The sequence below is a fragment of the Diospyros lotus genome, chromosome 15 (genome assembly GCF_014633365.1).
Source record: "Diospyros lotus cultivar Yz01 chromosome 15, ASM1463336v1, whole genome shotgun sequence".
NCBI classification, from domain to species: Eukaryota; Viridiplantae; Streptophyta; class Magnoliopsida; order Ericales; family Ebenaceae; genus Diospyros; species Diospyros lotus.
The window spans coordinates 26,459,661-26,484,626 of record NC_068352.1 but is presented as its reverse complement, the minus strand read 5'-3'; the positions used below and the strand labels follow the sequence as shown (position 1 = coordinate 26,484,626).

General features: G+C 36.7%; 4 protein-coding genes, 1 long non-coding RNA gene and 1 other non-coding gene across 7 annotated transcripts; 2 read left to right on the top strand and 4 right to left on the bottom strand.

The window, feature by feature from the left end:
* Window positions 1–715: 715 nt before the first annotated feature.
* Window positions 716–1,078, bottom strand: LOC127791677 (leucine-rich repeat extensin-like protein 3). Its single transcript, XM_052321657.1, has one exon. The coding sequence runs from the start codon at window positions 1,076–1,078 to the stop codon at window positions 716–718; it is 363 nt and encodes a 120-aa protein (XP_052177617.1).
* A 3,408-nt stretch (window positions 1,079–4,486) lies between these two features.
* LOC127791843 (pentatricopeptide repeat-containing protein At3g26782, mitochondrial-like) lies at window positions 4,487–8,171 on the bottom strand. Its single transcript, XM_052321980.1, has 2 exons — window positions 5,147–8,171; window positions 4,487–4,876 (listed from the first exon to the last, which is right to left on the bottom strand). Exon 1 carries the CDS (start codon window positions 8,070–8,072, stop codon window positions 5,886–5,888), a length of 2,187 nt encoding a protein of 728 aa, XP_052177940.1. The 5' UTR covers window positions 8,073–8,171; the 3' UTR covers window positions 4,487–4,876; window positions 5,147–5,885.
* A 1,416-nt stretch (window positions 8,172–9,587) lies between these two features.
* TRNAA-AGC (transfer RNA alanine (anticodon AGC)) lies at window positions 9,588–9,660 on the bottom strand. The gene has a single exon. It is a non-coding gene; the product is annotated as a tRNA-Ala (tRNA).
* A 339-nt stretch (window positions 9,661–9,999) lies between these two features.
* LOC127791838 (formin-like protein 3) lies at window positions 10,000–15,850 on the top strand. Of its 2 annotated transcripts, none has more exons than XM_052321968.1 (7): window positions 10,000–10,207; window positions 10,334–10,630; window positions 11,119–11,833; window positions 11,908–12,451; window positions 12,556–12,758; window positions 14,113–14,348; window positions 14,750–15,850. In XM_052321968.1, exons 2-7 carry the CDS (start codon window positions 10,520–10,522, stop codon window positions 15,848–15,850), a joined length of 2,910 nt encoding a protein of 969 aa, XP_052177928.1. In that variant the 5' UTR covers window positions 10,000–10,207; window positions 10,334–10,519. The 2 variants fall into 2 exon arrangements, with proteins under 2 accessions (XP_052177928.1, XP_052177929.1); XM_052321969.1 differs by having other exon boundaries at window positions 10,311–10,630.
* On the bottom strand, window positions 11,330–15,883 carry LOC127791849 (uncharacterized). The gene is made up of 2 exons (XR_008021000.1): window positions 15,741–15,883; window positions 11,330–15,671 (listed from the first exon to the last, which is right to left on the bottom strand). It is a non-coding gene; the product is annotated as an uncharacterized LOC127791849 (long non-coding RNA).
* A 4,572-nt stretch (window positions 15,884–20,455) lies between these two features.
* On the top strand, window positions 20,456–24,395 carry LOC127791846 (STOREKEEPER protein-like). Its single transcript, XM_052321984.1, has 2 exons — window positions 20,456–21,813; window positions 23,991–24,395. The coding sequence occupies exon 1, from the start codon at window positions 20,545–20,547 to the stop codon at window positions 21,790–21,792; it is 1,248 nt and encodes a 415-aa protein (XP_052177944.1). The 5' UTR covers window positions 20,456–20,544; the 3' UTR covers window positions 21,793–21,813; window positions 23,991–24,395.
* The last annotated feature ends 571 nt before the right edge of the window (window positions 24,396–24,966 follow it).

The window sequence follows — 24,966 nt, the reverse complement described above, 5'->3', positions numbered from 1 at the left end:
ATACAATACAATTTCTCTATCTTGGGGTTAACAAATACGATACGACCAATCAGGCAAGGACGCGTGTTAAACACACCTCAATTTTAATTTTATGGCCTGGCCAAATATATTTAGTGGCATTTATAAAAATGATTGTGTGTCTTTCTTCAAAATATATGGTATACATTCCAAAAATAATAATGCATACAGTGAAAATGAAAACGAATACACATTGCAATGATTATGGGTCCATACAGAAGGGTGGGTTGGTTGGTTGAACGGTGAGAGTGAGATTGGATGTTCGATATCAAGTATCAACGAACTACCACTTCTCTGCACATAGCGCATATGTGTTTGAATCCTCCTGCAGTTTCCAAGACCTGTTTGTTTCGTGAGAAAATCAAGGGAAAAAAATAGAAAGAGGGAGCAGACTGATCAAGGGATTTGAATATTTGATTGCACGTTCACCCAAAAATGCTCTGGTCTTTTGAGGAGACAATCCGGTCAAGCAAATTGACTCCGGGTCGGCCATGGAAATTAACGAGGCGGGGCGGTTAATAAGAAAGAAAATCAGCCATTGATAGAGGCATCATGAACTAACAACAGTACACCCAAATTTCTGTACAAACCCATCAAAGAATTATTCCAAAATTCCCCCAAAGAAGAAGAGAAAATTGGGATCCAAAGTCCAAAACTTACAGAGACAAAAATAACATTTCACCAGCTACCCGTCAAATCAATGAGCCTGCATCGGACCCGGAGTCACCACTGGGTTTGGCGGAGCGAAAGACGGCGGCTGCGCCGTGCTGCCAACCACTGCGGGCGGGGGAGGGGGAAGAGGGAATGAGCCGGGATTTGGGATGGGCGGATACGGCGGTGGAGGCGGGTTGGGAATGGGATTGGGGTTGGGGTTGGGGTTGGGGGTGAGGGTGGGGGCGGCGGGGAAAACCTCCGGAGACTCGAGGCAGGAGTCGCCGGAGCAATCGTGGTTCTTGTGACTGCGGCGGCGGAGGATGCCGAATCCAAGAACGAGGCCAGTAACCACCAGGACTGTGACGATAAAGATGAAGATCTTGGTTGCTTTGCCCACATAACACATTTGCATTTTGCCTTCTTCTTCGTTTTCGTTCTGGTTGATGTCAGAGAAGTGGATGTGGCGGTGGGGGGCTAAATTGGAAGAAGCAGAGGGGGTTTCAGAGATGGGTTTGGTGGGGTTTGAGATATTCTATCTTTTTCCTTCTTTTCATGGTGTTTGGAGTGAAGACGACGAAGAAGTGGTACTCTGCTGCTTTTTGGGCTCGGTTGTTGGTTTTGGGGATGTTTGGTTGGCTAGAAAATGAGAGAAAAACTTTGGCACGTGAAGCCAATTAATAGTCAAATTGCTTCTCCTCTGCTCTCTGTCTCTCTCTCTCTCTCTCCCTATCTCTCTGCCTGCACAAATAAGGTTTTCCCTTCGGCTGTTCTTCACTCTGCCTCTACTCTGTACTTGCTTATTTCATTGCCCATTCTGTCCCTCGTTTTGCCCCTATTAATAATAGGAAAATTCTATTTAGTGCGAGAATTTTACTCTTCGCAGTTATATTTTAATATACTTAAAATATTCTATTTTGAAAACTCATTTTTATCCTTATATTTACTTTCTTTCTCAATCAATTACCCGTCACCCATTCCTTTCAAAACCGCCATCCATCCCTTCTAAATTGAAAACAATATAACAAAAAAAATATCATATCCAATATATATAATATAACAAAAAAAATATTAATACAACAAAAAATACACACATATATGCATTAACACAGCAAACATATATATATATATATATACACGCACACAAAAGGAAGCACACAAACATATATATAGATATATATAGGAAGGAAGCTCGGCGGCCATGGCCACCGAGCTTCATCAATCATTCCCCCGAACCCTGGGGTTCAGGGAGTTTCAAGCTCCCTGAACTCCAGAGTTCGGAGGTAGCCAACGCCTCCGAACTCCAGGGTTCGGAGGCATGGGCTACCTCTGAACTCCAGAGTTCGGAGTCACGGGCCATTTCTGAAACTTAGGTTTCGGAAGTGGCCCAATCTTCCGAAATTCAGGTTTCGGAGAATCCTAGAGTTCGGAGGCATAGGCCACCTCTGAAATCTAGGTTTCAGAGACACGGGTCACCTCCAAACCTAGTTTGAAGGCCATGTTGTCTCCAGTTCAATGGCGGTGACCGATCTGAACCCAGGCAGCCGCCACCTTTGCCCATCGAACCTCTCCCCTTCTAGCCTCCAAGTTCAAACATGTAAAAATTACTTGTGTTATCAACAAACGCAGAGCAAAGAGATGCGGCTATAGAAAAGGCGACGACAGCCAGTGGGGGTTGTAGAGAAGTAACAAATGCTGTAGAGAAGGGGACAGCGGCGAGTGGCTGTAGAAAAGGGAACGACGTGATGTATGAAATATATGAAGATAATTTTGGAATATAGGTGACTGTAACAAGTAATAATAGTAGGTGTGAAGAGTATTTATTAAATTTATTTTAATTATTACTGTGAAGAGTAAAAAGCTCGCTGCAGATAGAATTTTCCTTAATAATATTCTTCTAGAAAAATTTCACAGCATTCTTGAGGTATAATGCACAAATAAGGTAATTGGAAGAATTATTTTTTAATATTTTTAAAAATACAATAAATATTCTTAAGAGTTAATGTTGTGATATAATTTTTTATTTAATTTCAATTAAATAATTTTAAATTATTAAAATATTTTTAAACCATCTCCAATTCAGCTCAAATTATGGGTAAAACCTTAAATTTAGAATGAAATGCCCCTTAACCCTCAAATTCCACCCAAAATTTGGAGTGGTGGATAGTATTACCCTAAATTTGGGGTAGTATTATTCACTTACCCCAAATTTGGGGTAATGTATTTATTCTAATTTTACCCTTCTATTTTAAGTATAACAAATTTTAATTTATTTGGTATCATTTTTTATATATTTTACATCTATTTATTTATTTATTATTATTTAAATAATATTAATAAATTATAATCAATTAATAAATAGTAGTTATTAAATGCACTAAATTAAAAATTATTAAATAAAAAAGACATATATAATAATTAAAAATGAATCGAATCAACACTACAAAATCATAAATTTTGAATACTAAAGTTTTAAAATTTTAAATATTACATAAATAAAGATAATTATTTAATAATTTGATAGATCACTTTTGAATCCTCCGACGTCATCAAAATATAATATGTAATTAAGTAAATTTATAAATAAAATAAATATTTATAATAACAAAAATAAAAAAATAAAAAGAAAATACTATTCATTTACCCTAGGGTTGGAGAATTTTATTCTTACCCCAACTTTGGGGCAAGTTTTATCCCAAATTTGGAACAAAGGATTAGAAGGGCAAATACTTAATCTGTAATTTATTTTTTCTAACATAATTAAGGGCATGAGTACCGAAAATTACGTAAGGACAGTCATTCCAAATTTCTCTATTCAATTTTTTTTAGTAATTGAATAGTTGCTACTACTATGAAGAGTTATTGTTTTCTAGCGTTTCTTATTTTATTATCATTTTTTTTTTGTCCCCTTCTCTTTTTTAGCGCCTTTTATCTCAAAATTATTTTTTTTCCAATGAATAGTCACTACCATTATTATTGCTGAAAAGGTCTTTTCACAACCCAATCGCATTTTACTCTAGCCACCTTTTGTGTAACAATTTCCACCAACTATCTTGCTCTCATCAAGCATGAGGTAACTTTTTTTCTTCTCTCTCAATTTTTGATGATTAAACCCTACTAGAATTCAATTCAACTTAGATATAAAATTTTAATCGAACCCAAATGACCTTCTAGGTTGACAATTGAACCTAGAGATAAAGGGGTTTGAACCTATTAGTTGGGTCAATGGCTTGTGACCTCTAATTGTTTTTTTTTTATTATTTTTGTGTTCTAAATTTAAATGAGAACAAAGAGAGAAATAAAAGATAAAATAATCATTTTATTCATTTATGTAACAATATGATAAGTTATTATTATTTTTAAAATATAAAAAATATTTTTACGTTACATTAAATCACGTAAAAACTTTGTATGGATAAATTGTTTTGGAGTGACTATTAAAATATAATTTTAAATAATTTTATTTGTCATTCACATACGGTCTTGCTTTTGTATTTAGATTAAGGGTTTTGTCTAAAATAAATGCTCTTTTAATCTTTAGATTTTCTCACTCAATCATTCCATTCCCATTGCCAAATTTACACCTATGATACTTTATGGTAATGTTTTTTCATGCATTGTTTTCTTTTTACATTTTAATAATAATCTAAAATCTAAAAATGAGAACGTAAAATAAATTAATTTTAAATGTTTATATAAATTAGTTGATAACGATACATGATACTTAAAATGTTGAGTGAGGCATAAAAGAAGGAGATACAGCAACATATTATTATCCCATTTAAACTCATTCCGTATATCCCAAAGTACAAATTCATTTATATTTTTATATTTTTATTTAATATGCAATGTTAAAAGTGTTTGACAAATTTAGTACGTGTACGTTGAAAAAGTTAAAAGAAAAAGAAGGGCATTTTGGGAAAAGCATAGTTGGGGGTGTACGAAATGAATGTGGATGGTGGGGGAAATTAAATGATACAGTTAGAGAGATTACAAGATAGATGACTAAAAAGGTTGGGGATAAATGGGGAATCGAGCCACTCTGCTCTGCCATGCCAGCCTGCCATGTCTCCCAGCAGCTCTCTCTCTCTCTCTCTCTCTCTGGGTACTTCAAATTATCTTTTTCCCCTCCCCTCCCCCACTTGTTTACCTGATCGCCACTCATCCTCCCAAATCCAAGGGCAGAAACAGCAGATCAGCTTCAATTCTGCAAGGCCAACAGGAGAAAAATTGTGGGAGTCTAGAGATAATTTTTAAATTTATAAAAACACTACCAACTATCATGTATTAATGAACTTAATGCATGACAACATGTGATTGAATTGTCATACCACACCAACAAGATGAAAAGTGATCAAAAGGCATTCAATATTTTCTCCAGAGATATGATAATCCAAAAACCAGGTTCTTTTACATGCCAAGTCATATGGTGTAAACAGAGATGACCCGCCAAAATTGAGGATGAATTGGTACATACCTTATTTTATCTGTTATCGATTGCAATGGAGAGGGAGAATTTCAGGGTATTCAGAAAGCTTGTGGGAAGAATGCATGTTGATCTGGTAACTGAACTTCAATAAGATGGTGCTCTGACGGGAAAAGCCATAAAAAGCTTCTTCTTCACTTCATTTCCCCTCAGGACTAACATTCAGTCCCAATAAAGTGTAACCATCTAGTATACCCCTTCAAGGGATCATAACCAAGATTCCAAATGACAATCCCCTAAAAGCAACTGAGTCAATGGAGCCAATTCCAATTTGATAATGAACAGGCAAGAGTGTTGGTCGTGCACTTGCCTGATTTGTAGGCAGATTTGCTAGGTGAATTACCTCTGGGCTTAAATAAGAACACAGATACAGTTGATAAAAAGAGAGTAGCATGCGCCTCCCTATTTTACGAGGATCCCGGAAAGATAATTTGTAACTAACTATATTCCGGCAGTTTCCACAACTCAAGCACGTGACGTTTTAAGCAAGGAACAATCTTAACATTGCTATCAAGGCTAGCCGTCAGACACAGTGGATAGAGTAATTCAATTTTTCAAAGAATCAAGTCCCCACTTTGCGAGTAAAGTTTCCAAATATGCTAATCCAACGACTTTCTGCAGCAAACTTCAAAAGAAAGATATTGACTTTTTGAACAAAAGAATCTGTATTCCTATTCCCACTTCTAGATCAACTGTACACAAAATCTGCATCAAGTACATAGTCACCGACTCACCAATAATCACCGCAGGAGCAATATCCATCTCTAAAATGGTGGAACCTCCGGATGTCACGCATAATAATCTCCCTGCACATAAACTTAGAAATGAGTTTAGACACTGTATGGCAATCCCCACAAACTCGAAGGTTCTTGGTGATCCTAATAATGGTTCCAGGACCAGTATTAATTAGAGCAAATGCAATAGCCAATCTCTCACTATGATCCCAAAGCATATTTTCCTTTATTTCCTCTTCAAGATTATATAATACTGAACTTGTGTCAGGCTTATACCCAGCCTCCTTGAGCCGCTGCCTCAACTCTTTTAACTTGGCATATATTTCGTCTTTCTGTTGGTGAGACTTATCCCCAACTAAGAACCTATGAACAACCTTATCCAACTCTATTAAGCTGAAGCCTGGCCGTTTCTTCAGCCCTTTCTCTCTTACCAAGCCTCTCACCCTCTCCACATCATCCCATCTTTTCTCAGCAGCAAATAAATTTGACAGGCATATGTAGTTACCCACGCCTTCCGGGTTCATCTCAAACACTCTATGTGCTGAAAGCTCAGCAAACTCTACATTTCGATGGAGCCGACAGCCGGAAAGAAGAGCAGCCCAGACATCACTGGTGGGTTTAATTTCCATTGTCTGGATAACTTCATAAGCTTCATCTAAATGTCCTGCTCTGCCAAGAAGATCTACCAAGCAGGAATAGTGAGCCAGTCCAGGCTGCATGTTGTACTTCATTTTCATAATATCAAATATTTCTTTGCCTTCAATGACTAATCCTGCATGGCTACATGCTGCCAAAACAGAAGTGAAAACACCCTCATCTGGAGTAATACCATTAAGTATCATATCACGGAAAATGGAGAGAGCTTCCCTTCCCTTCCCGTGAAGTCCATATCCTGCAATCAAGGTACTCCAAGAAACCAAATTTTTGTCAGGTATCTCGTCAAAAACATGGTGTGAAGACAATAAACTTCCACACTTAGAATACGTGTCCATAAGGGCTGTTCCCACCATAGCATTAGTGCCAAACCCTTGCTTTGTAATATATGAATGAGCAGACATGCCAAATTGCAAGGCTGTAATTTCAACACAAGCTCCAAGAACGCCCACAACAGTCACTTGGTCAGGGCCTACACCCTCCAAAACCATCCTGCAAAACAGCCTCAGGCTTTCAAAAGCATCCCCATTTCTTGAATAACCTGAAATCAGCGAATTCCATGACACGGTATCTTTCCGTGCTGCTTCCTCAAAAACTTGCCTAGCTGCCACCATTGAGTTACAACTACAATACATATCAATAAGCGAGTTCATTAGAAAACCATTATATTGTGCTAAATTACTACGTAGAACATAAGCATGGATCGCTTGGCCCGGCTCCAATGATGCTAAGTCAGAGCAGGCGGAGAGTAAACCGAGCAAAGTGTTGCCATCTGCAACTAACCCAGCTCCCCCCATTATTTTAAACAATAAAAGAGCCTCCCTTGGGTCACCATTCTTCACATAACCTGACATCATTGTATTCCAAGAAGTCAAGTCTCTCTCAGGCATTCTATCAAACACCTTCTTCGCCATACCAATTTCCCCAAACTTCGAGTACATGGCAAGAAGAGAATTACCCACATATACATCTGACTCTAACCCACAAACAACCACTTCGCAGTGAACTCTCCTTCCAATTTCAACAAAACTCAGATCACCACAAGCCTTCAAAACAAACGGGTACGTAAAATTATCCGGCCTTTGGCCGAAACTCATCATTTCACGGAACAAAACAAGTGATTTCATGGCACACCCACTGGTAACATAGCCCCTAATCATGGAATTCCACAGGAACACATTCTTCAACACAATTTGGTCGAAAATTACCTGGGCTTCCTCCATGCGGCCGCAGATAGCGTAGAAGGCGGCCAGCTTGGTGCTGAGATAGGTGTTGTTTCGAAGGGTACCGCAAGAAATCGTGTGGCCATGGAGCTGTTGACCACTTCGGAGGGATTTGGTGTTGGTGAGTGACTGCAAGAGGGCTCCGCATTGTAAAGAGGTCAGTGGTGGTCGGTTGATGGCGCAATTTGTGAACTGGGTTACGGGGATTGTGTTGGATGGATTAGGGTGAAGAAGAAGAAATGAGAGATTGTTGAAGTGGGTTTTGTTTGGGTTTTTAAGGAAGTTGGAAGAGAGAATGCCATTCATGAGTTGAAGGGGAGTGCCAAAGCTGGGTTCTTCACAGCTTCAACTCAACTCAAACAGAGGGGAGTCGGAGCTTCACATGCACAAACAATTGAATTTAGAAAATTGCTATTTCTACAAACAATTGAATTATAGAAAGGATAAATGTAGGCCTCAAATAATTAAAATAATCTCATCTAATTTATAGATTTATCACCCTTGCCCTTCGTTGCCTTCTTTTTTCTCTGCCATGGCCGTCTCTAGCAAGTCTCGCCTCATTATCGTATTCGCATCGCTGACCGTCGATGCATTCTCTCTTCGCTCCATTACAGCGCCTCGCGCGACTACTGCTGCATCTTGTCGTTGCCTCTCATGATCGCCATTGCATCTTGTCGTCGCCTCTCGTGATCGCCACTGCATCTTGTCGTCACCTCGCCACAGCGTCTCGCGTCAACTGTCGTTACACCATTTCCTCACCTCGTTGCTGCTACCTCTAGATGAAGCCCAAGGAGGCTTTATGAAGTAAGCTTAGACTTCTCTCATTCGCAACACCTTGATAATCAATGATGAAATCCGATTTATGAAGTTTGATTTGATTATTGAATCTGTCATTCTGTCGATACATATAACATAATTCTTATATTTAATCCTTTTAAGAGGTCATCGAACTTGACTTGTCCCAACGAATGCACCAAATGCTTAATTAGGAATTGTATGCCATCTTAATGATTTTTTGTAACATCAACTCTACTCCTAATTAAAAGAATTTAATATAATCACAATCGTCTAAATTAAATTTTAAATTTAGATATATAGCTCTTGATGGTCACTCATCATCAGAGCCTTCAACTTTGGCATGACAAATAACTTGTCAGCAAAATTCATAGACAAAAACGCTTTGATCCAAGTAGTTTGATCTCCACTTGAGCTATGCCTATCCTTTGCTGGGTTTTTTTGCTTGGTTTTCTCACAGGTTTCAAGAATAAAAGGAAGAGAGGTTAGATGTAAGTCTTTAGTATTATTATGTCATTTTGAAATTATGTCAATGATAAAATATTTTTTTTAAAGTCTCATGTAATCCTTTATTATTATAAGTTGAGTTTAAAGGGCAAGAGGGATAATAATAATACTATTATAGAAGGCTAATGAGAGAATAATCAATTTCTTGGAATGATCATATTTACATAATTTTTTATGCTTGTATTCTCGATTATGTAATAAGAGATAAATTACAAATTGAACCTTTAATTTTTATGAAAAAAATCAAAAGCATGACTTACCGAACTACATTGATAACATTGGTATATTGTTCGTCTTTTTACCATTAGAGCTATCTTCTAGAAATCAGAATAACCAATTTCTTAAACAATGATTTGATGGTCGGTTCAGAACAGTTCCTCACTCTTCAAAATTGTAAACTAATTCTGATCGTCTTTTCCTCTTTAAAATTTGAGTCAATTGAGAGTCTTTGTTTTCACTGTTGATTTCTCAAAAACAAAAACAAAAATCAAAATCTGGAAAACAGGGGCTGGGTGTGGATGGAGATGCGGGGTATCGATCCCCGTACCTCTCGCATGCTAAGCGAGCGCTCTACCATCTGAGCTACATCCCCGGTTACGAGCAATTATGCAATTACGCTATTGTAATTCTTTCCACATGTTCGACGAATTGTCCAAGCCAAAATGGTGAAGAAAGATCAATCTGCCATGGAAGGTGGAACCATATTCCGCTGGTATTCAAAGGTGGTGCGCTCTTGAAAATGGGTTTCCCGTCAATGTATTGTATTTTTTCTTTTTTTGTCACCAACTGAGCAATGCTTAGCGGCAAAAGGAAAAAAATCAGGAACATTGTTATCAAAAAAGTATATTTGCACCTTATTATTGATATGTATTAATCCTTGGTTTGCTTCCATGTAATTCTTCTCTTTATCCTCCTTTTCGCAGTATCCAAACGGGGTACTACCAGTCAGGACCATGGAAATTAGAAAATGAAAAATTTCGACGTGTCACTCTCCAGGTTGTTCTCTGCGCGTCAATTTCCTCCCTCCCTCTCTCTCTCTCTCTCCGGAAATCATGGAACCTCCGACGAACAAAAATCTGACTACAAAATCCGACAAAAGAACCCAAAAGAATCGATTTTGAAAATTTCGGTCGATTCCGGTACTTCTCCATCCAGCCAAACCGAAAGTTTCAAATTCCATACAATTTCTCACCATTTTGGTATCCTAGATTATGGCATATTGAATCTCAAAATTCATTGTAGAACGCTGAAAAGGTTTCTTCTAGGTCTGGGCTGGCTGTGCATTTGGGTGGCTCTGGACAAGGAAAATCAAAAAATATTCACGGATTGTGAGCTTTGTTTACGCATATATGCATATTTGTTGATTATTTTATATATTATTCATTTACATGTATTGGGTGAAATGAGAACAATTGAATGGGGAAGCAACGGTGAATCTGGAAGCAACGGCAATGTTCGCGAGAAAGGTTCATCCGATGATTGTTTTCTTGGTTTTTCTTTTTGGGTTGCTAGCATTGCCTTCCGAAGCCAACCAGAACCCGAAATATTTAAAGCAAGGCAAGGTACCGAGATTAATTTCTCATCGTTTATTCTCTTTTTATATGATGCATACGTGTTGCTTTGCATGATTGTGTGTCGAGTTTTTGGGGAAATTCAAACGGTTCATCGTTATAGGTTTTTGCAATGCAACAATGCCTTTGATTGGTTTTTGCCCAAATGGTTTAACAAGCAAAATGAAATGGTTACCTGAAAGTCTGCTCAAAGAGAGAAGTATCTCGTTTTTTTTCAGAATTTTGTGACGGTTGTGCTTGGCTCAAGATTGAGGCTCTGAGTTCATCTATTAAAAGTTTAATGTAGGTCGGGCTTGGCTCATTATTGAACAAGCTTTAAACAAGCTTCATGATCAAGTAGGAAATGTAAGATTAATGTATTTTAATATGTTTTCGAAATTTGAATAATATACATAATATTTAAAACTTAGTAGTTAGTTTTACTTGGTTGTGAAATTGAGGGAATGTTAACTATGTTTGATGAAGTGTCACACATGCAGGCAGAGCATGTGTGGATTCGTTGTAGGAAAGAAATGGAGGATCATAGAGAAATTGTTCAAGATTTTGACTTTTATCTTCTGCGTGCGGCCAATGGTAGTTGGCACAAGATAAATGCCGGTACAGTATTGTTGACAGAAAGGAATCTACAGAGAGCTATCATTGATCTGCCTCTTCAACTGAAACAAACTCTCTTGGGTTGCTTAAGAAGAAAAGCGTTTTCAGTTTGCACATCTGGCAATGCAGCCAACTCTAGGGCTTTGTTAGACAATTGCCTAGAGTTGCATTTTTGTAGGTCTAGTGTTCTCAGAAGGTATGTCCTGATTGAGTCACATGAACATATAGTGGGAACCCCTGCTCCAGGAGGCCCTTCAACCACATTGCTTCCTCGTGCTCCTGCATCTGTCGGCTATGCACTTCCGATGCGACATTTGTCTGCCAAAACTCGGGAGTTGTCATCCCGAAAATACTTGAATCACCCACATCTCCCACATACAGTTGTACGCCCTTCGGGAAAACCACGTTCTCCTTCACGTCGTTCCTCAAAGAAACAAAAGAAGAGCAATAGCTGGATGTATATAATTGTTGCTGTATTGGCATCTGCGGTGGCATTTCCCTTTTGTTGCTGTCTCAAAGGCAACAGCAATGAAGTTAGCCCCATGGATGGACAAAGAGATGACAAGCCTCTTCTCAGCGTTTCCTTAAGCAATATGTCTGGTATTTAGTAAAAGTATCATTTTTCATTTGCATATTTAGTAATTTCAGTGTTGTAAGTAATTTCGATTTCCCAGGTTATTCGCAGAAGTCTCTTAGTGTAGGACGTCCAAGTACTGATGATTTCAAGCCTTCGTCCGCTGTTAAAGATTTACCCATTGATGGTCATGGTTCTTCATTGGTCAGCGCTCAATCATCTGAAGCTGCTAGAGCTGCAACGGGAACCATCAATGCACCATTACCACTTCCTCCAGGAAGAAGGCCTCCACCACCACCACTTGGAAAAACTCCTTCACCACCGCCACCTGCACCTGCACCTGCACCTCCACCTCCTCCTGCACCAAAGGGGCCTCCTCCTCCACCACCACCTAAACGTCCTGCTCCCGGACCTCCGCCACCACCAGTGCCAAAAGCAGGTCGCCCTCCAACAGTTCGCCCTCCCCCAGTTCCATTGGCCAAACCTTCACCTCGTGGACCACATCGCCATTCTTCTTCAGGTGGCGATGACCTGGCTCGTGAAGACAGTCAAAAAGCCAAGTTAAAGCCATTCTTCTGGGAAAAGGTTGCTGCAAGCCCTGATCACTCAATGGTTTGGCATGAGCTTAAAGCAGGATCATTTCAGTGAGGCCTCGGATTTTTTTCATTTACTTTGATTTGTGAGGATAAGTTGTCTCAATGATCTTCAGCAAATTTCTGAGCTTCCTTCTTCCCTCTTTGGCATACAGAGTTGATGAAGAGATGATGGAAAGTCTATTTGGGTATACTCCTGCTGAAAAGAGCAAGAATGGGCGTCGAAAAGATTCATCTGAATCTGAATCTACTCCCCAATATATCCAGATTATAGATCCTAAGAAATCGCACAATTTGGCAATTTTTCTAAAAGCATTAAATGTGACGACAGAAGAAGTTTGTGATGCACTCAAGGAAGGTGGTTCTCTCTCCCTTTCTGGCTCTCTTTCAATCTGTCTCTCTATACTATGTGACAATATGAATGAGACATTATACGATTGGCATACAGAAAATAAATGTTCTTGCCCCTCACCTGAGCATGAGATAAACTTTAAATCTAAGGCTTTATATATGTGAAGAAAACACTCTGAGTTTTTATCCTTTTTGGCAGTTTGATTAGGATTCCTGAGCATATAGAGCAGTAGAGAACCTCCATCGCAACTAATGATATTTGTTTTACCTTATTTCTGTAACTACCTTGTGATCTCTCTCTTCTTCTGCTCATCAAATCAAACTAGTTGAAATAGTTACAACCAATCACGGTGTGATCACAAAGGAGGCCTAACAGTATCCCACTTGATCACACTATGACTTGCTGTCAAGAATGAAGTTTTGCACGATCATACTGCAGGAAGGAACCCACAAATGAAAACTATTTTTCCTATCAGTGTTGATAGAAGACAGAATGAAAGGATGGAGAATGAATTAATCATTAGGAAATGCTAGTGGCTGTGTTCTCCCCAAGTTTCAGTTTTCCTAGTTAGATTTGTAACAAGGGTCAATATTGTCTCTACCAGATTATAGAAAAATATACTCTCAAGCATATTGTCCCTACCTAAAAAAGTCATATTTGGGAGACCTTTCAGACTCTTCCAAAGCCTTTTATTCCTCCTTGGCAAGAGTCTATTGAGAGGGTCTCTCGGGCCTCTTTTGTGCAGCGTTCTCATTTCTGTATCCCTTATGCTTTATTCTTAGCTTTTGGGCTTAACCTTTGTACGTTTTGTAAATGGGTCTAGGCCCTTGTGCACATCAACTGTCAATGAGTAAATTTGAACTTATAGAATTCTTTTAGTGTAAACAGCAAGAACAAGAACAAGAATCATCTCAGTATTCGGTATCAGCTCTGATTTTAGATTTCCATTTATTTTTATATCTCCTGTAAGTCCTATACACTTATTATCAAATCTAAGTGTCTCCCACTAAGTTTTTTTTTTCCTATCTTCCTCTTCCTCTTTTACTAACTACATTTTATATTCCATCAACTCTTGTCATAGGAGCCTTAATTAGTTTTCTTCTCACATGACTTGTTTTAGTATAATACAATCAAATGATATGATTAGAAAATTAAGGTAAATACATTGTTCAAGGAATTATACTAACATGTAATTAACTTATGCATGCATCAAGTCTAGTATGAGTTTATGTTTGTTAATACAATCATTCCATATATATTTTCACATCCGTCTCATTGGAATTGTTTGGCTTTCTAGGATTTCTCTTAATTATTGAGTGGCTTATATGAACAAATTACTTTTTCTATTTTAATTAATCAGGTAATGAACTTCCTTCTGAGCTCGTCCAAACCATGATAAGGATGGCACCAACAAGCGAAGAAGAACTGAAGCTTAGGCTATTTAATGGTGACCTTTCTCAGCTCTGGCCTGCCGAACGTTTCCTAAAAGTCTTGGTTGAAATCCCATTTGCATTCAAACGGCTGGAAGCATTGTTGTTCATGAGCTCTTTTCAGGAGGAGGTCTCTCCCATTAAACAGTATTTTGGAACATTAGAGGTGAAACATTTGATCTTTGCATGTACTCCCCTCATTCAATTCTGTAAGCAATGAGCTTGTCTTCCAATTTTCACTCTCCTTGAATGCACAAATCATTTAGATTACTGCTTTTTTCATATTATGGTTTTACTTGTCACATCCCCCTATTTCTTCTTGTTGCTGTTGTTACTAAAATCACATTTCTGAACGATATGTGCTCATACTTTTAAGTTAAAATTCAGTTTGAGAAATAGAACATCCCCTTTTGAGGATGGCTCACATTTTTATGGCACCCTAATCAACGATACGACCCAAAAGGTGCAGGCATCAATGGATGTACCTCTGCAAAACATTATAGATGTATTTTGATGATTGCAGGACAATCATTTTGGTTTTTAACTGTAGCCAACCTTGAATTGCAGTTAGCTTGCACGGAGCTCAAAAAAAGCAGACTATTTCTGAAACTACTAGAAGCAGTTCTCAAAACTGGAAACCGCTTGAATAACGGTACCTACCGTGGTGGAGCTCAGGCATTCAAACTCGACACACTTTTGAAGCTTTCAGATGTAAAAGGAACAGATGGCAAGACCACACTCCTGCACTTCGTTGTTAAGGAGATTATTCAATCAGAAGGAATAAGAGCCGCTCGTGTAGCAAGACAGAGCCAGAGCATGTCTAGTATCAAGAGTGAGGATCTTCTTGACGATTCTGTTCTCGAATCACCGGACTACTTTCGTGAACTTGGTCTTGAGGTAGTTTCCGGGCTGAGCAATGACCTGGCGAATGTAAGAAAGGCTGCAATCATAGATGGTGATAACCTTACATCAACAGTATCCAAACTTGGTCAGTCGCTATTAAAAACCCAGAAGTTTCTAAACAATGAGATGGATGACTTAAAGGAAGATAGCAAGTTCCAATATGCTCTAGTAGAATTTGTGAAGCATGCAGAAACGGAAATTAGATGGATGATATCGGAAGAAAAGAGGATAATGTCTCTGGTGCAGCAGACAACAGAGTACTTCCATGGGAATGCAGTGAAGGATGAAGGGTTGAGGTTATTCGTAGTCGTCCGAGATTTCTTGATAATGTTGGATAAGGAATGCAAGGAGGTAAAAAAATTAGCACTCTTGCAGCAGCCTAAGAAGGCTCCAAAAAAAGAGACTTCTTCGGCTTCACTTTCAGCATCTCTGCGAAGTTTGCCCGATTCACCTTCTGCATCTCAACGAAGTATGCCTGTTTCACCTTCTGCATCTCAACGAAGTATGCCTGCTTCACCTTCAGCTTCTCAGCGAAGTTTGCCTGAAGTTTCACCTTCAGCATCTCAACGAAGTTTGCCTGTTTCACCTTTAGCATCTCAGCGAAGTTTGCCTGAAGTTTCACCTTCAGCATCTCAACGAAGTTTGCCTGTTTCACCTTCAGCATCTCAGCGAAGTTTGCCTGAAGTTCACCAACGGCTATTTCCAGCAATTAAGGATCGGAGGATGGATTATTCCAGTTCAGATGACGAAAGCCCATCCCCGTAACAATGATTTGATACAGGTATGGACGGTTTCTATGGCTCAAAACATAGTGCCTTCGCTTTTAAGATCTTTTTTCTAAAAAACTGATGTCAATACTCAAATTGGTAGCCAACGCAAGGCTCATCTGATCGAACAAGATGATTGACAAGATAGAATTTATGTAGTCGCTGCCGCATAGTGGATAAAGGTTTGATATGTGTCAGGCGGAGCCATGTTCATTGAATTTCATTACAAAAGTATTCTCTTTCACGCTGTATTGCATTTTCACCTTCCTTTGGAGCATCATGAATGGAGATAAAGGCAATCAATCTTGAAAGAAAAGCTGGGCAGCATCATTCTTTTTTTGGAAAGTTGTTGTTTTGGATAGAATCCATTATCCCATTTCTGATAACTAAACATTCTTCGGCCGATGTTCTCAACTTTCTTCATTGTGCCATGCAGTTTGAATTGGCTACGAGGTTTTGGCTGCAGAGGACAGCGAGAATCGCATCGATCTGCAGGAAGAGATGTGAAGTTTTGAGGTGTCTTGAAATTTTTTGTAGATTATGTACTATCACTCAAGTAGTTGATGGAAATCACTTGTTCTTGAAAGAGATAGACACACATGAATCTGTCATGGGTTGGAAGAGGAATGCATAGGAAATGGTCATCTAGCAGGAGGAGGAGTACTAGTTATTTGTGATGCCTTTACCTGTTCTCTATGGCAAATGCACTTAGTTCATGGTTCTTGATGTAGTAGCATTCATATGTACATACAACAGGCCTTCCCTTTTCCATGATCAATTTTTTCTCTTATTTCTCCTCTCTTGAATCTAAGTATTTAATCATGATTAGGTTAGAGTAACATTTATTAAAGATAAGTGTGTTAGATGTCGATGATATTTGAGAATTAGTCTATTAAATAGGTCTTACTCGATCTTGACCCATCAGTTAAGCCTTTCTTGGCCTTAATCCACTAACTAGGCCTCACTCAGCCTTGATCTTGATACTTTACAAGGGCCTTTTTGCCCTGAGTGGAGTGTTTTTCATAGACTTGGAGCAAACCAATTTTGCTCAAGAATAGAATTCTTAATTCAACAAGGATTTCACAAAAAAAAAAAAATCAGCAATTTAGTCAAATTTGATAAATTTGAGATAAATCTTTTCTACTAAATATTAGGAAGATGATTCGTGAGGACAATCTTTATCCCATCAAATTCATCTAGGATAATTGTTTTTAGATAATATTCAACAAGAAGGTCTAATACTAAGTTAAAAATTAACTTTACATTATCATAAATAAAAGAGAATATCTGTTTCGGGGTAATTATTCATCTCACTTTTAATCTTAAGCTATCTTTAACCCTTTCATCTCCCTTCTATTCCTCTTTGTTTAACTTAGGCATTAGAGTGACTTTCTCGATCAAATTCTTGATAATCTCACATGTTCTCTTTTCTAATTCTCTAATTCCAATTATTTAAGGCCTATGATTGTTGCCATCAAGTACCTTCCTCTTCTATAAATATATTAGCGATTGAATTTACGCATCATCGAATGTGTTTAAAATAGTTTAAAGTTTTGAAAAAAAAAAAAACTCTTTCGAGGGATAACTGAATTAAAAGTTATTTTCATGTAATACTAGAATATTTTTAACTTCACTGATTCCTTTGTTGAGATAGAGTAATTATTTATAAGCACAATTACTTAATTATAATAAATTCACATGAATTTTTTCAATTTAAAAATATTCCAAGAAACGAAAATTATTGCCCATCAACCAAGGTTGTTAAAATCGGGATTTTAAGTGAGATCGACAAAGGGTCCATAAAATTGGATCGTAAAATCGTAAGATTTTAGAGATAATTAAAAATACCCTTAAATTTTTGTAAATATATGTTTATAATAATATAATTTTGTAGAAAATGAATTAATATTATTTAATAACTTGATTATTCCTTATTATAATTCAAAAAATAATACTTCCCAAATATAGCTAAAAAACTAGCAGGTTGGTATAGGCAATTTAGAGGCAAAATATAGATAATTTAGAGGTAAAATATAGCTTAAAATTCTTTAGAGGATGCTTCCAATGTCTTCCATTAGATTTAGATTATAATTTTTTCTTGATTTAACATTGATTAAATCAAGTAATATCCCAATTTGGGGTTGGGTGGTCCATTAATTAATTACTTGTTTGTCTTGATTTACTTATGCAATCAATGTTAAATCAAGTAAAAATTATAATTTAAATCAAGTAAATTGGAACTTATGCAATTAATGTTAGATGTTATGTGACATTGGAATTTATGTAATCAATGTTAAATCAAGTTCTAATTTAGAGGCAAAATATAACAATTCATTGCATAAGTTCCAATGTCAGATGCTATGTGACATTGAGACGTTGGAAGCATCCTCTAAATTACAACTTAAATCAATAGAGGTCTTTGAATCGTAAAATCGTTTGGGGATCTCTGAAGCGTAAAATCGTACATGTAAAATCGAGATTTTATAGGATTTTATCCCAAATTGAATTTTACATGGGATTTGAATCGTTTGGGGGTCTTCGAATCGTAAAATCGTAAAATCGTATGCGTAAAATTGGGATTTTAACAACAATGCCATCAACTATTGATTTTTTTCTCGTTTGTCTAAATTAATTAATTTAATTGCGTCCTACATATTATATCTTCAATTTTAGGTTAAAAGTGCAAGTATATATAAACTAAAAACCCTAAATTTTCTAAAAGAAGAATAAAGTTTAGGTGAAAGCAACTTGAAAGATGAAAAAAACAAAGTATAAAAAGTAAATCCACTTTAGTGGAAGGAGGGGTCCAGACAATTTGTCTTGTAAGTCAAAAGTTGTGAGTTTAAATTTTAATTTTATTATTAAAGTAAAAAAAAATTATAGATTAATAATGAAGAATTATTATATGGTCAAAAGGCACGTTAGACAAATTCAAATAAGTTTGATAGTTGGTTTACAACTAATGAAATTTGTATGATTACACTACGTAACTAATTATTTATGGATATTTATTTATGAACCTATAGCATAATTGTTTAGGTAGCCAATCAATATTCCAGGCAAATAATTGCATTGTGGGTGATGATGTAAGAGTATTGCAATAATGATGGATGTTACGTGATAAACATGACCTTAAAGCAAGGGTCACTATCACGGATTCACCGCCCATTGACTTTTAATTTATTTTTAAAATTATTACTCTTACATAATTTTTTTATATTCATATTTTTTATTTAAAAAAAACAAAACACAAAATATGTCTAGAAGAAGTTAACGTTCGAATTTGTAATTCATTGAAATGACACTAATATATTATAATCTATCTTTTACCATCCAAACTATATTTCGAGGGCAACTTCAACCTTTTAATAAAATAGAATATGCATAATTTGAATCCTAAATTTCTTTTTTTATTTCTTTCAAATTACTCCAACTTAGTCAAATCTTTACCCTAGACATTAAAGAGCTTATTCCTAACCTAACCCAAACTAACTTTCTATTTTTATTACCAAAATAAGTATTTTGATTGATAACATATATATTGAGATACTTGGGATGTTCTCATCCCGTCGTTCAACCTCACAATTTTTGATAAGAGAAGTAATTTTGAGTTTGATTCATAGTAGTTGTATAGAGAGTGAATTCGAATTTGAGAACTTAAATTGTCGCTATTTCTTGTTGACCGTTGGAGCGATCTCGAGAAACACATATTGAGACACTTAATCATTATTATAATCAATCTATTCAATAAGTCACAAATTTTAATATTAACAACTATATTAATAGTTTAGGTTAAAAATTGAAAGTATAAACTAAAAAGCCTAACATTTGTAAAAAAATAATTAAATTTAGATAAAAAAAACTTGAAAGATAATAAATAAATAAATAAATAAAGTAAAGCACGAGAAAAGGTACATCCACTCAATATTGTAATCTAGAGGGATTTAGACTAATATCCTTATCCATTCAAGGTTCTAGATTTGTAAATCATAAATTTAAAATATTTGAATTATCTCACGTTTAAATGAGGTCTAATTATTAGTCAAATTTAAGTGATGTCTGATAATTAATAAACTATAAAAAATGACTTGACAAAGGTCCGTTGAGAATAATTCCAAAGCTATAGGATTCAAATATTAATTTTTGGAGCTTATCTTCAGCATTTAATTACTTTGTCGTAAAGGGTAATATTAATTTTAAATATTAATAAGTACACTTTATTTTTAGATAAGTTATATTTATTATATTTTATTTTTAATATTTATATAATTTTATTAATTAATTAAATAATTCAAAAAAGGAAGAATTACTTATTAATCAATAAATTTATTTAAATATTATAAATATATTTTATTTAAAAACAAGATAGATTTATTATTATTATTTAATTATTATCTAATATAATTAATATGATTTGAACTTATGTGATATTTATATGGAAAAAATAATTTTACAGTGAATTATTAATAATTATTTTATTTTATTGTTACATTTGATACAACAAAACAAAATAGGTATTTCAACTAATTTTATGTTTGATATATAAGAATTTATCATGTGCATAGCTCGTGACTTCTGAATATAAATATTCCAGAACCCTACCTAATCAAGTGAGTCTCCGCTCTTCGTCATTTCAGTTCAAAACCCTAAATCTCTGTAGAGTTTTAATCTCCTTTCTCACTCGGTCGATCCATGGCTCCGAAGCGGCCTCCGCCAATTGAACAGCCTCCCTCTGCTTCGTCATCCGAAGGAGAAGAGGAATCTGAAGAAGAGGTCAGTGAAGAAGAACACCGTGAGGATGAAAACAGAACGAACGCACAATCTGACGTAGAAGAAGAGGAATCTGAAGATGAGGAAGAGGAAGAAGAGGAGCAAGTGTTCAAGAAGTCTTCTGGTCAAAAGGCCGGTGCAAAATCGCCACCCTCTGAAGATTCCGATTCGGAAGAGTCCGATTCGGAGCAGACTCAGCCCTCGCCAAGCGCTTCAGATTTCACTGTCAAGCCGATTGTCTCTAAGCCGATGGAAGATTCCCCCGCTAAGAAGCCGTTCAACAAACCTCCCCCGTCGGGATCGAAGCATATCGTTTCCAATCAAACGGACGAGCTGACTAAACCCAAGAAAGGCTCGGCCAAACGCACGGTGGAGAGCGGGCAGAACGGGAAGGACTCGCAGAAGAAAAGCAAGGTTTCAAATGGCGACGAGGAGGATAGAGCCGTGGAGGAGAAGAAAACTGGTGCTATTAATCGGTTGTGGAGCGAGGACGATGAGATAGCGATATTGAGGGGGATTATTGAATACTCCAAGACCGGAGGTGACATACATTCGGATATGGCTGCTTTTCATGAATCCATCAAAAAATCGCTACATGTTGATGTTTCGAAGAGTCAGTTGATGGATAAGATTAGGAGGCTAAAGAAGAAGTACCAGGTTAATTCTGGTAGGGGCCAGAAAGGGGAGGATCCTGTTTTCTCCAAGCTTCACGAACATAAGGCCTTTGAGCTCTCGAAGAAGATTTGGGGTGATGGAGGCAGTAATGCGGTTGATGATGGCGCTAAGAGTAGCAGTAAAAGAGCAAAAACGAGTGTCAAAAATAATGATGGGGCGCTTATTGCCAAGGACTTTGCTCTCGATGTTCCCGTGCAAGAGGGATTGAAGGGCGAAGAAAAGGACATAGAACTTGATCAAAGGGACTTTTGGTCTATGTATCCAATGTTGGGAGCATCATTGGAGATGGAAAAATGTCATTTATCATTGTCAGAGGCTGGAAGGAATTTTATAAAGGAAAACATGAGCATTATTGGGGATGTGAAGGCCAAGGAGTTGGAAGAAAAGTGGAAGAGATTGCAAGCTGATGCAGCTGCTTTATTCCTGAAACGGTTGGACTTGCTCTCGGAGCAGACAAAGTTGTTTTTGGATGCAGTGAATTCTTCAAGGTCATGAGATAATGTTGGAGGCCTGGAGGTATCACCATTAGATGGTTGTGTTTGTGATAGAAATGTTTCAAGCCATTGCTCTCAAGAAGGGGCAGTTATCTTCTGACTTTAGGCATTTGATATTTCAATTACTGTGATTATATTTGTAGCTGTGGGCAACAGTTCTTGCTTAGAGACTTGATTGGATTTTAACCTTAAAGTTTCTTCCAATTGTATGTGGAAGGAATTGTTTCATTCTGTTTAGCATGATTGAAATTCTATCACTTTAGTTTTGCCAAAGTATTCTGGTCACAATATATATATATAGCCCGCTGGCAATATGTACTCCAATAGGATATTAAATTAGTATGAGGCTTTGATTTTAGTCTCCAGTGCGTCATCTACAGTCCTGCCACAACATTTTGTTGCCTCTTTGATTTTTGCTTCAGGTTCAGTACATGGATGGTGGAGTGTTGCTTTAGTTTATCTATGATGTTTATGGATTGTAACATCAAGATTGTGCTTAGTCTGAAATATGGTTTTTAGGATGCCTTAAGTTGCATTGTTCCTTGATTTGTACTGGCCAGGCGTTCTCATGTGTTGATGAACATCATGATCGTTACCTTTTTGCTTTGTTGAAGCTTGCTTAATTGGCATGAGTTGCACTAACTATTAATTTATTATTTTTTCCCCTGTAAATTAACTATTAATTTATTAATAAATGGGAAACAGTTATGTGCTTTTGTGAACTAAATGCAATACAAATTGCTTAAAAAACATTGCACTTGTGAAGAATGGGTGAATTTTTGGCGTGTGGAAGACCGGGGAAAGAGTAATTAGACTGGAAAATGTGATTTCATAATTTACATAGCACTCATGAATTATGGGTTTGAATCATGGATGCGTGGAGGATAGGAGTGAAAGGCAAAGCAAGAACACTAAAATAGGTGACGGGCAACACATTAGCTGCTCATTGATGTTAATGCTGGATTAATATTGTCTTCCCCTAGGGTGCGGTCCATTTTCTACGGAACATTAATTTATCTTTTGTAGGATTTGGTTCTTTGGCTCAATCTGAATAGGTTCGAACTATTCTGCAGATAAGCCTTTTAAATTAGAATCCATTCCTAGTAGAACAGAAACAAGAGTAACATTTCCTCATCAAGTTGGTTTATTGGCACATGCACACTTCTTGAATTGCTGTTACTATAAGTCACAAATCCCAAATTTCTTGATTTTATCTTAATTTAGAAATGTTTGGCATTTGCCTTGGCTTGCCTTTGGCAGGGCTTACCCAAACCTTTGTGTTTTATGCAATTTGTTTTACTAATGAACTCTCCTCAACATTGGGCATGAGTTTTGGTTGTGTCCTGGTCACATAGGTATCTCCAGGAATTCTAAGGCAACCATGCATAGAAGATTTCCTGGGCACATGCTTAGGTTGCTGAAAAGCTTTGAGATCTACATTTCCTATTAGAAGATAATTGGTGGTTGAGTCAATACGTGGACATTGCTTGTGGTTTCATACTTGGTTACCATAGTGATGGTGCACTTATATTTATTTGTGAAATCATAGTAGGTATTTTATGTTTCCCAATTATTCTAATATTAGCACTTGCATGAAATTTATGGTGCGCTTATATTTATTCGGGTCAAGTAGTGCATATAAGAGTGTAAATGAATTTGTAGTTGTTATTATCAGTTGGCTTATCTGTGAATGGGTTGCTATAGATAATGCAGAAACAGCTTCTTGATTTCCTAAAAGCTTTTCTTGGATCTAATAACTATGGTTCCTGTGGGCTTGACTTTGTACCAATAGTGAATCTTGCTAACTTGTGGAGTAATTTGAATGGGCATTCTTGGGTTCCAAATTTTGCGAATGGGTTTTATTTTAGGAAAAACTCGACGTGGTATCTTGAGGTATAGTAAAATTATAAAAAGTACCCATGAGATTTGAGAAATAGTACAGACTATTCTTGAGTTTTACTTCTACATTTCAAATACCCCTTTGCCGTTAAGTAGCTGTCCAGAAACTTTAATGTTTCCTACTGTTGTTAGCATAACATTTTTTCAGTTGCCCAAAATATTGTTTTGCGTTGCAAATGTCCATTTTATCCTTATGCTAAGTGACCAAAGTACCCCTCTGTGTTACAAATGTCCAGGAGTAAAACTTCAAACTATTTGTAAACTTCTTACAATTGTTATAAACAGCGTCTTTTTGTGCAGGAAATTTGACCGCCAAGGAGTGTGTTGGAAGGTGCCATGAGTTGATTCGAGAAGGAGTTTTTGCTTAGGGCTTGAAGCAATCTTTACAGCAGGAGTTGTGGTTGAGTCAAGTGATTTTTGTTGAAAATGAATGATAGAAAGGTAAGAAATTTAATCTAATTATGTTTTTGTTGTGTTTGTATGGACACTGAGTGGAAAATAGTAGGAGAAATATGGAAAAATTGTGAAAACAATCAATGAGTTGTGTGGAGGTCTCTTTTGTTGAAATACTCAAATTAGAGAGGCTCTCCATGCATATTTTATACAACTATAGGGGTACTTTGTGCACACTTGTAAGAATTATAGGGGTACCCATTGTAACATATTGTTGGAAAGATTAAAATAAAATCTCAATTTTTTCCCTTATAGCTCAGAATTAGTGGATAAAGGAGATGTTGGGTTTTGCATTGAGAAATCTATCTGGAAGGTCAGGAGAACAGAAGATCCCTCGAGTGTATGGAAGCGGCTGAAAATTCTAAGTTAGGGAAAAACTAGCTTAGGTGTTTTATTATAAGGGTTAGAGGGTTAGTTTAATCTCTGTGTAGGTTAAAATAAAAGGCCTTGTAATTACCACATTCTAACCTCTATAAATAGAAGGCTTAGCAATTGGACATAACAAACTATCATTTCTCGTCTATGAATGCGAGTGACATTGCTGTAAAAAGAGAGGAAAGACTTTGAGAGAAAAAAAGTTCTTTGTAATCTCTATGTGTAGTGTACTTGTGTGATAGAAGATAGGGATCTTGTAACTGTTTTCACCAGATTTCTAGTGGAATTGCTCTCGGACTTCTTGTTGGATGTAGGGCTGTTTCTCCAACTTGAACCAAGATACATCGCGCACCTCTTGTGTTGGTTTGGTTGTATCTTTTCATTTTTTTTTCTTTGTTAAATTTTGTTCTTGTATTAATGTTTGTATATTTCTATTGTTGGTTTGATT

Excerpts from the sequence above, each read along its gene's own strand:
- LOC127791677 (XM_052321657.1), bottom strand. The coding sequence starts at position 1,078 with ATGTGTTATGTGGGCAAAGCAACCAAGATCTTCATCTTTATCGTCACA.
- LOC127791843 (XM_052321980.1), bottom strand. The coding sequence starts at position 8,072 with ATGAATGGCATTCTCTCTTCCAACTTCCTTAAAAACCCAAACAAAACC.
- LOC127791838 (XM_052321968.1), top strand. The coding sequence starts at position 10,520 with ATGTTCGCGAGAAAGGTTCATCCGATGATTGTTTTCTTGGTTTTTCTT. Across the intron at positions 10,631-11,118 it reads AATATTTAAAGCAAGGCAAG|GCAGAGCATGTGTGGATTCG; the intron begins GTACCGAGATTA and ends TCACACATGCAG. Across the intron at positions 11,834-11,907 it reads TTCCTTAAGCAATATGTCTG|GTTATTCGCAGAAGTCTCTT; the intron begins GTATTTAGTAAA and ends TCGATTTCCCAG.
- LOC127791846 (XM_052321984.1), top strand. The coding sequence starts at position 20,545 with ATGGCTCCGAAGCGGCCTCCGCCAATTGAACAGCCTCCCTCTGCTTCG.